This window comes from Coregonus clupeaformis, chromosome 19, assembly GCF_020615455.1.
Source record: "Coregonus clupeaformis isolate EN_2021a chromosome 19, ASM2061545v1, whole genome shotgun sequence".
Classification (NCBI taxonomy): Eukaryota; Metazoa; Chordata; class Actinopteri; order Salmoniformes; family Salmonidae; genus Coregonus; species Coregonus clupeaformis.
The window spans coordinates 43,754,761-43,767,099 of record NC_059210.1 but is presented as its reverse complement, the minus strand read 5'-3'; the positions used below and the strand labels follow the sequence as shown (position 1 = coordinate 43,767,099).

The 12,339-nt window shown below is 47.5% G+C and overlaps 1 protein-coding gene across 1 annotated transcript in view; it reads right to left on the bottom strand.

Annotated features, from left to right (window-relative positions):
* Nucleotides 1-12,339, bottom strand: part of LOC121531180 — a 132,626-nt gene that overhangs the window by 99,942 nt on the left and 20,345 nt on the right. The window contains exons 7-11 of the mRNA XM_045205095.1: nucleotides 10,607-12,202; nucleotides 8,620-10,446; nucleotides 6,714-8,309; nucleotides 4,430-6,553; nucleotides 413-1,879 (exon numbers count right to left, since the gene is read on the bottom strand). Of these exons, the coding sequence (XP_045061030.1) occupies nucleotides 413-1,879; nucleotides 4,430-6,553; nucleotides 6,714-8,309; nucleotides 8,620-10,446; nucleotides 10,607-12,202 (8,610 nt within the window). The remainder of the gene's footprint in view (nucleotides 1-412; nucleotides 1,880-4,429; nucleotides 6,554-6,713; nucleotides 8,310-8,619; nucleotides 10,447-10,606; nucleotides 12,203-12,339) is intronic.

Here is a 12,339-nt window from a genome sequence, read left to right as displayed (position 1 = left end):
TCGTTACATCCCTAGCATATTCTGTAGAATATTGGGAGGCACTATGTACTCCAAACCCCTTCAGACAAAAGTAATGCAACGTACAACATGTTAAATGTGATCATTATCAGATGAACATGAATATCAAAACCTTGCCAAGATACTCAAAGACAATGCTGTCAGATTACAATTGGTTTCCAGGAAGATCAGGAACCAATATTAGACAATTTTTTTGAAAAGCCTATATTAATACAAATAACTCCATCAAAGCATCTTGTTATCCTATCTTACACCTCCCATGAAAGACATGACTGGCGATCATAAATATTGTCTTTGTATAGTTAGTGTCCTTAACCAATTGTTCTAAAATAAAGCACATCAGTTATGTTAGAGTAGCCTAATTACTTTGAGGAAACATATACTCTTTACATACTGTTTCATGTGGCATGGGGTTAAATCCACAGAGGTTGCAGACAGTGTTCTTGCATTCAGTGCAGGTGTTGTAGTTGGGAGGGTCCTTGGAGCCCTTGTTGAGTTCCGCCTTACAGAGTGGACAGGTGGACTGGCCTGCATTGGGAGCTGGTTGGGAGGATGCTGCTCCCTTTGGAGGCTCGGATTGGGGCTTGTCCACTTTGGCCTGTACTAATGGGGGGACCTTGGCCTGCTGGAGTTGCTCTGCTTTCTTCTCCTCTGCTTTCTGAGCAGCAGGTGGTTTGGTCTCGTTTGCAGGGGGCATCTTGGGAGAGGTCTGGGCCAGTGCAGACATCTTGGGGGAAGCTGGTGGTGTTGTGCGGTGCTCATCCTGAACAACTGAGGTTATCAAAGTGGAGGCAGAGCTGAAGATGGATGAGCCAAAACCAAACATCTTCCCAGACACTGACTCTTCAGGCTTTGAGGAGGCAGACTGAGATTTGGGACCTCCAAAGCCAAATAAGCCTCCTGATTCCTGTTTGAGGGGTTGCTGTGAGGCTGGGATGGCACTACTCTGCCTACGCCCAAGGCTAGGCTGCTGTGGTGGTTTATGAGGTTCTGATGTTCTCCGGTTCCCCTGTGGTGCCGTCTGAGGAGGCATTCGGCTTGCCGGTTTTTGAGTGTCTGCTGATTTAGAAGCTTCAACTATTGATATATCAGGCTCTGATTTTGGTGCCTCTGCTGAGGGCTGCGGAGGCTGTCCATGTTGTTGTGAACTCTTCAGTTGTGGAGGTTGTTGGACAAGTGTTGGAGTCGGTTTGTCCACTGGCTTATGGTCCTGCTGTAAAGCCACTGCTGGAGATACCTCCTTCTGTGGTGACCCTGGTACTGGGGTCTTCTTCTCTTTCTCTGAAGAAGGAGTCATTGGCTCCATTAGGGGAGCAGTTTTGGGGTCTGGCTTTGGAGCTGGCTGGGGTTGTACTTGTGGTGGTTGCTTTGTAGCAGGCTGTTGCAGTGGAGGAGTTTGCTTTTCTGGTTGCTGTGCAGGTGTAGCAGCTCCACTTGGTTTGGGTCTGGCTGGAATTGGTAAGTCCACTGGTTTCGGAACAATTATAGATTCCTGGTTCTCCTTCGCAGCCACAGCAGATGGAGCCTGTTTATTTTGTATGGATCCTGGTTCTGGGGTCTCCTTATTTTGGACTGCAGTTGGTGCTGGGGTTCCAGTGGGAATTGGTGTCTCCTGAGGTACAGTGGGTGGAGTGATCTCATTTTGGGCAGCCACAGGTACTGGGATCTCCTCCTTCTGGGATTTAGCTGGAGCTGGGTACGGCTTTTGAGATGCAGCAGGTGTGACATTCTCCTTTTGAGGTGCAACAGGTGTAGAGACTATGGTGGGCAAGGGTTGGGGTTTCATCATGGGAGGTCCTGGGGGCTCCATTCCTCCAAGTGCTCTCTGCATCTGGCAGGTCAGACACAGCCATTCCTTTACCTGAAAAAATAACAGTATTGGAATAAATTGTAAAATAAAACAATTTTGTAGAATATTATTGCAGTCTGAGCACCAGCAGATGCTCTTATATTAGTTGCTATTTAAATATTGCATACCACATGTGAAAAACATACCAAAACTACCATCATAATGCTCTAAATCTGAAGATGCTAAATGAAAATAATACTTTATATCAGGCTGTATTAATACAATTCTACAAAATCTAAAATTAGATAACATCTAAAGAGTGTGTGAATATAGACCTACAATCTTAAATGTTTCTCCTCTCATGGTTTGTGAACCTAATTTTAATAGGACAGACAGTGCCTTCAGAAAGTCTTCATACCCCTTGACTTATTACACATTTTGTTGTGTTTCAGCCTGAATTCAAAATGCATTAAAATTATTTTTTCCCCACCAATCTCCACACAACACCCCATAATGACAAAGTGAAAACATGTTTTTAGAAATCTTTGCAAATGTATTGAAAATGAAATACAGAAATATCTAATTTACATACAGTACAAGTGAAACGTTTGGACACACCTACTCATTCCAGGGTTTTTCTTTATTTTTACTATTTTCCACATTGCAGAATAATAGTGAAGACATCAAAACAATTAAATAACACATATGAATCTTGTAGTAAGCAAAAAAGTGTTAAACAAATCAAAATATATTTTAGATTCTTTAAAGTCACCACCCTTTGCCTTGATGACAGCTTTGAACACTCTTGGCATTCTCTCAACCAGCTTCATGAGGTAGTCACCTGGAATGCATTTCAATTAACAGGTGTGCCTTGTTAAAAGTTAATTTGTGGAATTTATTTCCTTCTTAATTTGTTTGAGCCAATCAGTTGTGTTGTGACATGGTATACAGAAGATAGCCCTATTCGGTAAAAGACCAAGTCCATATTATGGCAAGAACAGCTCAAATAAGCAAAGAGAAATCACAGTCCTTCATTACTTTAAGACATGGAGGTCAATCAATCCGGAAAATTTCAAGAACTTTGAAAGTTTCTTCAAGTGCAGCGCTTGATGGTTTTTGTGACTATGATGAAACTGGCTCTCATGAGGAACGCCACAGGAAAGGAAGACCTACAGTTACCTCTGCTGCAGAGGATAGGTTATTTAGTGTTAACTGCACCTCAGATAAATGCTTCACAGAGTTCAATTAACAGACACATCTCAACATCAACTGTTCAGAGGAGACTGTGTGAATCAGGCCTTCATGGTCGAATTGCTGCAAATAAACCATTACTAAAAGGACACCAATAATAAGAAGAGACTTGCTTGGGCCAAGAAACACGAGCAATGGACATTAGACCGGTGGAAATCTGTCCTTTGGTCTGATGAGTCCAAATGTACGATTTTTGGTTCCAACCGCTGTGTCTTTGTGAGACGCAGAGTAGGTGAACGGATGATCTCCGCATGTGTGGTTCCCACCGTGAAGCATGGAGGAGGAGGTGTGATGGTGTGGGGGTGCTTTGCTGGTGACACTGTCTGTGATTTATATAGAATTCAAGGCACACTTAACCAGCATGGCTACCACAGCATTCTGCAGCGATACGCCATCCCATCTGGTTTGCGCTTAGTGGGACTATCATTTGTTTTTCACAGGACAATGACCCAAAACACACCTCCAGGCTATGTAAGGGCTATTTGACCAAGGAGAGTGATGGAGTGCTGCATCAGATGACCTGGCCTCCACAATCCCCCGACCTCAACCCAATTGAGATGGTTTGGGATGAGTTGGACGGCAGAGTGAAGGAAAAGCAGCCAACAAGTGCTCAGCATATGTGGGAACTCCTTCAAGACCGTTGGAAAATAATTCCAGGTGAAGCTGGTTGAGAGAATGCCAAGAGTGTGCAAAGCTGTCATCAAGGCAAAGGATGGCTACTTTGAAGAATATAAAATATATTTTGATTTGTTTAACACTTTTTTGGTTACTACATGATTCCATATGTGTTATTTCATAGTTTTGATGTCATCACTATTATTATACAATGTAGAAAATAGTAAAACTAAAGAAAAACTCTTGAATGAGTTGGTGTGTCCAAACTTTTGACTGGTACTGTAAGTATTCACACCCCTTTGCCATGATTCTCCAAATTGAGCTCAGGTGCATCCAATTTTCTTTGATCATCCTTGAGATGTCAATACTTGATTGGAGTCCACCTGTGGCCAATTCAATTGTTCAGACATTTAGAAAGAAACACCTGTCTATATAAGGTCCCACAGTTGACAATGCATGTCAGAGCAGAAACTATACCATGAAGTCCAAAGATATTGGTAGTCAATGCTGCCAGATTACAATTTGTTTCCAGGAAGATCATAAACCAATATTAGACAATATCAGAAAATGATTAATAAAAAGATCTCACTCAAAGCATCTTGTTATCCTATCTTACACCTCCCATGAAAGACATGACCGGCAACTATAGACATTGCCTATGTATAGTGGGTATCCTTAACTAATTGTTCTAAAATAAAGCACAACAGTTATTTTAGAGTAGCCTAATTACTTTGATGAAACAGACTCTTTACTTACCTCTGTTTCATCTGGCATAGGGTTGAATCCACAAAGGTTGCAGACTGTGTTCTTGCATTCCGTGCAGGTGTTGTAGTTGGGAGGGTCCTTAAAGCCCTTGTTGAGTCTGACCTTGCAGAGTGGACAGGTGGACTGGCCTGCTTTGGGAGCTGGTTGGGAGGATGCTACTACCTGTGGAGGCTCTGATGGGGATTTGTCCACTTTGGCCTGTACTGATGGGGGGACCTTGGCATGCTGGAGTTGCTCTGCTTTCTTCTCTGCTTTTTGAGCAGCAGGCGGTTTGGTCTCTTTTGCAGGGGACATCTTGGGAGACGTCTGGGCAAGTGCAGACACCTTGGGGGAAGCTGGCGGTGTGGTGCGGGGCTCATCCTGAACAGTTGAGGTGATCAAAGTGGATGCAGAGCTGAAGATGGAGGAACCAAAGCCAAACATCTTCCCAGATACTGACTCTTCAGGTTTTGAGGGGGTAGACTGAGATTTGGGACCACCAAAGCCAAATAAGCCTCCTGAGTCCTGCTTGGGGGGTTGCTGTGTGGCTAAGATGGCACTACTCTGCCTCCGCCCGGGAAGTCTGGGCTGCTGTGGTGGTGTCTGAAGTTCTGATGTTCTTGGGTTCTGTGATGACTTCTGAGCAGGTGCTGGATTGGCTGGTGTTGTAGGATCCTGCTTTGGGAGAGTGAATTTAGGGTCCGGCTTTAGAGTTTCCTGAGGCTGTACTTGTGTCAGGGGCTGTGTAGCCGGCTGTTCCCGCGCAGGCATTTGATTTTCTGGCTGCTGTAAAGGTTGAACTGGCTCGTTCTGCTTGGTTGTAGGTGTGGCTGGTTGCTTCACCGACTTTTGTACAATTGCAGGTTTCTGGTTGTCAAGTTTCTGGTTGTCAATTGAGATCTCAGTAGATGAAGCCTCTTTTTTAAGTGGGGTGTCAACTGTTGGAGTCACTTTTGTTTTGGGTGAACCTGGAATGTGGGCATCTTTGCTCTGTATTGCAGCTGTAGCTTGGACTTCTTTAGTTTCTACTGCTCCCAAAGGTGGGGCTTCCTTCTTCAGAGGTAAACCTGATGGTACAGCCTCTTTATTTTGGGTTGATTCTGGTTTTGGGGCCACCTTTCTGTCTAGTGACCCTGGCAGTATAGGTTCATTCTTCTTTTGGGGTGAGGCTGGGGCTGGTGCCTCCTTGGAGAGTGGTAAGACAGGAGTTGGTGCCTCCTTGATGAGAGGGGACGCAGGAGTTGGTTCCTCCTTGTTGAGAGCTGAGGCAAGAGTTAGTGCCTCCTTGATGATAGGGGAGGCAGTAGTTGGTTCCTCCTTGGTGAGATCTGAAGGAGGAGTTGGTGCCTCCTTGATGAGAGGGGAGGCAGGAGTTGGTTCCTCCTTGTTGAGAGCTAAGTCAGGAGTCGGTGCCTCTTTGATGATAGGGGAGGCAGTAGTTGGTTCCTCCTTGGTGAGAGCTGAGGCAGGAGTTAGTGCCTCCTTGGTGAGAGAGGAGGCAGGAGTTGGTTCCTCCTTAGCGAGAGCTGAGGCAGGAGTTGGTGCCTCCTTGATGAGAGGGGAGGCAGTAGTTGGTTCCTCCTTAGTGAGAGCTGAGGCAGGAGTTTGTGCCTCCTTAATGAGAGGGGAGGCAGTAGTTGGGTCCTCCTTATCGAGAGCTGAGGCACGAGTTAGTTCCTCTTTGGTGAAATCTGAGGCAGGAGTTGGTGCCTCCTTGGTGAGCGGAGTAGCAGGAGTTGGTGCATCCTTGATAAGGGCAGAGGCAGAAACCTTATTGACAGGTAAAGCTGGGGTTGGGAACTCATTCGCTAGGGACACACCTGGTGGTGTAGGATACTTTTTCTTTTGTGGTGACATTTTGGATGAGGATGGCAATGGAGCCTCCTTTTGTGGTGCAGAAAGTGTAGTTGTCTCCTCTTTTTGGAGTGTGGCAATGTCCTTCTTCTGGGCTGCAGCATGTATGGTAGTCTCCTTTTCCTTTTGAAATGCAGCAGATGCAGGAGACTCCTTTTGAGGTGCAACAGGTGTAGAAACCTTGCTGGGCGAGGGTTGGGGTTTCATCATGGGAGGTCCTGGGGGTTCCATTCCTCCAAGTGCTCTCTGCATCTGGCAGTTCAGACACAGCCATTCCTTCACCTGAAAAAAAGTTAAAGTAGAATTTTGAAAAACAATGTCAACTATAATAAAAAAATTGAAAATGACAGACCGTATGATCAATGCATATATCTAAAAATATTTAAGCAAAGAATTACATAAATTATTACTTGCTTCCTATTATAATTGCATTTTAACTTACCTCTGTAACATGTGGCATATGGTTAAATCCACAGCGGTTGCAGACAGTGTTCTTGCATTCGGTGCAGGTGTTGAAGTTGGGAGGGTCCTTGGAGTCCATGTTAAGGTCCACCTGGCAGAGTGGACAGGTGGACTGGCCTGCTTTGGGAGCTGGTTGGGAAGATGCTGCTCTTTTTTGAGGCTCTGATGGGGGTTTGTCCACTTTGGCCTGTACTAATGGGGAGACCTTGACCTGCTGGGGTTGCTCTGCTTTCTTATCCTCTGCTTTCTGAGCAGCAGGTGGTTTGGTCTCCTTTGCAGGGGGCATCTTGGGAGAGGCATGGGCTGCTGCAGACACCTTGGGGGAAGCTGGCGGTGGGGTGAGTGGTTCGTCCTGAACAGCTGAGGTGATCAAAGTGGAGGCAGAGCTGAAGATGGAGGAGCCAAAGCCAAACATCTTCCCTGAAACTGACTCTTCAGACTTTGAGGGGATAGACTGAGATTTAGGACCACCAAAGCCAAATAAGCCTCCTGACTCCTGCTTGGGGGGTTGCTGTGAGGCTGGGATGGCACTACTCTGCCTACGCCCAGGGCTAGGCTGCTGTGGTGGTTTTGGAGGTTCTGATGTTCTCCGGTTCCCCTGTGGTGCCTTCTGAGCAGGCCCTTGGCTTGGATGTTTTTGAGTGTCTTCTGCTTTAGCAGCTTCAACTATTGATATATCAGGCTCTGATTTCGGTGCACCTGCTGAGGGCTGCTGAGGCTGTCCTTGTTGTTGTGGAGTCTTCTGTTGTGGAGGTTGTTGGACAAGTGTTGGAGGTGGTTTGTCTTCTGGCTTCTGGTCCTGCTGTGAAGCCACTGCCAGAGAAACCTGCTTATTCTGTGGCGAGCCTGGTTCTGGGGTGTTCTTCTCTTTCACTGAAGCAGGGGTCACGGTTTCCTTTTTGGCTGAGGCTGTACTAGGGGCCACTTTTTGGGGACCAGCTGGTGTGGGAGTCTCCTTCTTTTGAGGTGCAACAGGTGCAGACACCTTGGGGGAAGCTGGCGGTGTGATGCGGGGCTCCTCCTGAACAGCTGACGTAATCAAAGTGGAGGCAGAGCTAAAAATGGAGGAGCCAAAGCCAAACATCTTCCCAGAAATGGACTTTTCAGGCTTTGTGGGGGTAGACTGAGATTTAGGACCACCAAAGCCAAATAAGCCTCCTGACTCCTGCTTGGGGGGTTGCTGTGAGGCTGGGATGGCACTACTCTGCCTACGCCCAGGGCTGGGATGCTGTGGTGGTTTCGGTGGTTCTGATGTTCTCCGATTCTCTAGTGGAGTGTTCTGAGCAGACACTGGGCTTTCCAGTTTTTGAGTGCCTGCTGCTTTAGCAGCTTCAGCGTTTGATACTTCAGCTGCAGGGGGAATTGGTTTCCTTTGAGGGGAGCCTGGGGTTTGACTGTCTTTCTTCGCAGATGCAGCAGGTGTTGCAATATCCTTTTGGGCTGCACTGGGTGTGACAGCGACCGTTTGAGGTGCAGACACTTTCTTGGGAGACTGATGAATCATGGGGGGTCCTGGGGGTTCCATTCCTCCAAGAGCTCTCTGCATCTGGCAGTTCAGACACAGCCACTTCTTCACCTGAAAGAGCAATGTTGTGTTAGATACATACTGTATACCCCGGTTACCTGTTGGTATGATAGCTGGAAAAATCATTTCAAGGAATCTTCATAAATATATTGCTGAATATTTCCATGTGAATATACAGTCTGCATACAACATGCCCAGTCATTACTCTAAGTATCTTGCTTGAATACTATAGTTACAGTTGAATACAAATGTAACATTTTGTGTAACTAAAGCAATTAATAATTAGGCTGCTACAAAAATAGCACAGGCAAATTGACATTGTATTATGTTGAAATTAATTCACAGAACTGTAATGTATTACCTCAGTAACGTTTGGCATGGGGTTGAATCCACAGAGATTGCAGACAGTGTTCTTGCATTCGGTACAGGTGTTGTAGTTGGGAGGGTCCTTGGATCCCTTATTGAGTTCCACCTTGCAGAGTGGACAGGTGGACTGGCCTGCTTTGGGAGCTGGTTGGGAGGATGCCGCTCCCTTTGGAGGCTCGGATTGGGGCTTGTCCACTTTGGCCTGTACTAATGGGGGGACCTTGGCCTGCTGGGGTTGCTCTGCTTTCTTTTCTGCATTCTGAGCAGCAGGTGGTTTGGTCTCCTTTGCAGGCAGCATCTTGGGAGAGGCCTGGGCCGCTGCAGACACCTTGGGGGAAGCTGGCAGTGTGGTGCGGGGCTCGTCCTGAACAGTTGAGGTGATCAAAGTGGATGCAGAGCTGAAGATGGAGGAGCCAAAGCCAAACATCTTCCCAGACACTGACTCTTCAGGTTTTGAGGGGGTAGACTGAGATTTGGGACCACCAAAGCCAAATAAGCCTCCTGAGTCCTGCTTGGGGGGTTGCTGTGTGGCTAAGATGGCACTACTCTGCCTCCGCCCGGGAAGTCTGGGCTGCTGTGGTGGTGTCTGAAGTTCTGATGTTCTTGGGTTCTGTGATGACTTCTGAGCAGGTGCTGGATTGGCTGGTTTCCCAGGATCCTGCTTTGGGAGAGTGAATTTAGGGTCCGGCTTTGGAGTTTCCTGAGGCTGTACTTGTGTCAGGGGCTGTGTAGCCGGCTGTTCCCGCGCAGGCATTTGATTTTCTGGCTGCTGTAAAGGTTGAACTGGCTCGTTCTGCTTGGTTGTAGGTGTGGCTGGTTGCTTCACCGACTTTTGTACAATTGCAGGTTTCTGGTTGTCAAGTTTCTGGTTGTCAATTGAGATCTCAGTAGATGAAGCCTCTTTTTTAAGTGGGGTGTCAACTGTTGGAGTCACTTTTGTTTTGGGTGAACCTGGAATGTGGGCATCTTTGCTCTGTATTGCAGCTGTAGCTTGGACTTCTTTAGTTTCTACTGCTCCCAAAGGTGTGGCTTCCTTCTTCAGAGGTAAACCTGATGGTACAGCATCTTTATTTGGGGTTGAATCTGGTTTTCGGGCCACCTTTCTGTCTAGTGACCCTGGCAGTATAGGTTCCTTCTTCTTTTGGGGTGAGGCTGGGGCTGGTGCCTCCTTGGTGAGAGGTGACGCAGGAGTTGGTTCCTCCTTGTTGAGAGCTGAGGCAGGAGTTGGTGCCTCCTTGATGAGAGGGGAGGCAGGAGTTGGTTCCTCCTTGTTGAGAGCTGAGGCAGGAGTTCGTGCCTCCTTGATGAGAGAGGAGGCAGGAGTTGGTTCCTCCTTATCGAGAGCTGAGGCAGGAGTTAGTTCCTTTTTTGTGAGATCTGAGGCAGGAGTTGGCGCCTCCTTGGTGAGAGGAGAAGCAGGAGTTGGTGCATCCTTGATAAGGGCAGGGGCAGAAACCTTATTGACAGGTAAAGCTGGGGTTGGGACCTCATTCGCTAGGGACACACCTGGTGGTGTAGGATACTTTTTCTTTTGTGGTGACATTTTGGATGAGGCTGGCAATGGAGCCTCCTTTTGTGGTGCAGAAAGTGTAGTTGTGTCCTCTTTTTGGAGTGTGGCGATGTCCTTCTTCTGGGCTGCAGCATGTATGGTAGTCTCCTTTTCCTTTTGAAATGCAGCAGATGCAGGAGACTCCTTTTGAGGTGCAACAGGTGTAGAAACCTTGCTGGGCGAGGGTTGGGGTTTCATCATGGGAGGTCCTGGGGGTTCCATTCCTCCAAGTGCTCTCTGCATCTGGCAGTTCAGACACAGCCATTCCTTCACCTGAAAAAAAGTTAAAGTAGAATTTAAAAAAACAATGTCAACTATAATAATACAACGGAAAATGACAGACCGTATGATCAATGTATATATCTGAAAATATTTAAGCAAAGAATTACAGAAATTATTACTTGCGTCCTATAATAATTGCATTTTCACTTACCTCTGTAACATGTGGCATAGGGTTAAATCCACAGCGGTTGCAGACAGTGTTCTTGCATTCGGTGCAGGTGTTGAAGTTGGGAGGGTCCTTGGAGTCCATGTTAAGGTCCACCTGGCAGAGTGGACAGGTGGACTGGCCTGCTTTGGGAGCTAGTTGGGAAGATGCTGCTCTTTTTTGAGACTCTGATGGGGGGTTGTCCACTTTGGCCTGTACTGATGGGGGGACCTTGGCCTGCTGGGGTTGCTCTGCTTTCTTCTCCTCTGCTTTCTGAGCAGTAGGTGGTTTGGTCTCCTTTGCAGGGGGCATCTTGGGAGAGGCATGGGCTGCTGCAGACACCTTGGGGGAAGCTGGCGGTGGGGTGAGTGGTTCGTCCTGAACAGCTGAGGTGATCAAAGTGGAGGCAGAGCTGAAGATGGAGGAGCCAAAGCCAAACATCTTCCCTGACACTGACTCTTCAGTCTTTGAGGGGATAGACTGAGATTTAGGACCACCAAAGCCAAATAAGCCTCCTGACTCCTGCTTGGGGGGTTGCTGTGAGGCTGGGATGGCACTACTCTGCCTACGCCCAGGGCTAGGCTGCTGTGGTGGTTTTGGAGGTTCTGATGTTCTCCGGTTCCCCTGTGGTGCCTTCTGAGCAGGCCCTTGGCTTGGATGTTTTTGAGTGTCTTCTGCTTTAGCAGCTTCAACTATTGATATATCAGGCTCTGATTTCGGTGCACCTGCTGAAGGCTGATGAAGCTGTCCTTGTTGTTGTGGAGTCTTCTGTTGTGGAGGTTGTTGGACAAGTGTTGGAGGTGGTTTGTCTACTGGCCTCTGGTCCTGCTGTGAAGCCACTGCCAGAGAAACCTGCTTATTCTGTGGCGAGCCTGGATCTGGGGTGTTCTTCTCTTTCACTGAAGCAGGGGTCACGGTTTCCTTTTTGGCTGAGGCTGTAGTAGGGGCCACTTTTTGGGGACCAGCTGGTGTGGGAGTCTCCTTCTTTTGTGGTGCAACAGGTGCAGACACCTTGGGGGAAGCTGGCGGTGTGATGCGGGGCTCCTCCTGAACAGCTGACGTAATCAAAGTGGAGGCAGAGCTGAAGATGGAGGAGCCAAAACCAAACATCTTCCCTGACACTGACTCTTCAGTCTTTGAGGGGATAGACTGAGATTTAGGACCACCAAAGCCAAATAAGCCTCCTGACTCCTGCTTGGGGGGTTGCTGTGAGGCTGGGATGGCACTACTCTGCCTACGCCCAGGGCTGGGATGCTGTGGTGGTTTCGGTGGTTCTGATGTTCTCCGATTCTCTAGTGGAGTGTTCTGAGCAGACACTGGGCTTTCCAGTTTTTGAGTGCCTGCTGCTTTAGCAGCTTCAGCGTTTGATACTTCAGCTGCAGGGGGAATTGGTTTCCTTTGAGGGGAGCCTGGGGTTTGACTGTCTTTCTTCGCAGATGCAGCAGGTGTTGCAATATCCTTTTGGGCTGCACTGGGTGTGACAGCGACCGTTTGAGGTGCAGACACTTTCTTGGGAGACTGATGAATCATGGGGGGTCCTGGGGGTTCCATTCCTCCAAGAGCTCTCTGCATCTGGCAGTTCAGACACAGCCACTTCTTCACCTGAAAGAGCAATGTTGTGTTATATACATACTGTATACCCCGGTTACCTGTTGGTATGATAGCTGGAAAAATAATTTCAAGGAATCTTCATAAATATATTGCTGAATATTTCCATGTGAATATACAGTCTGCATACA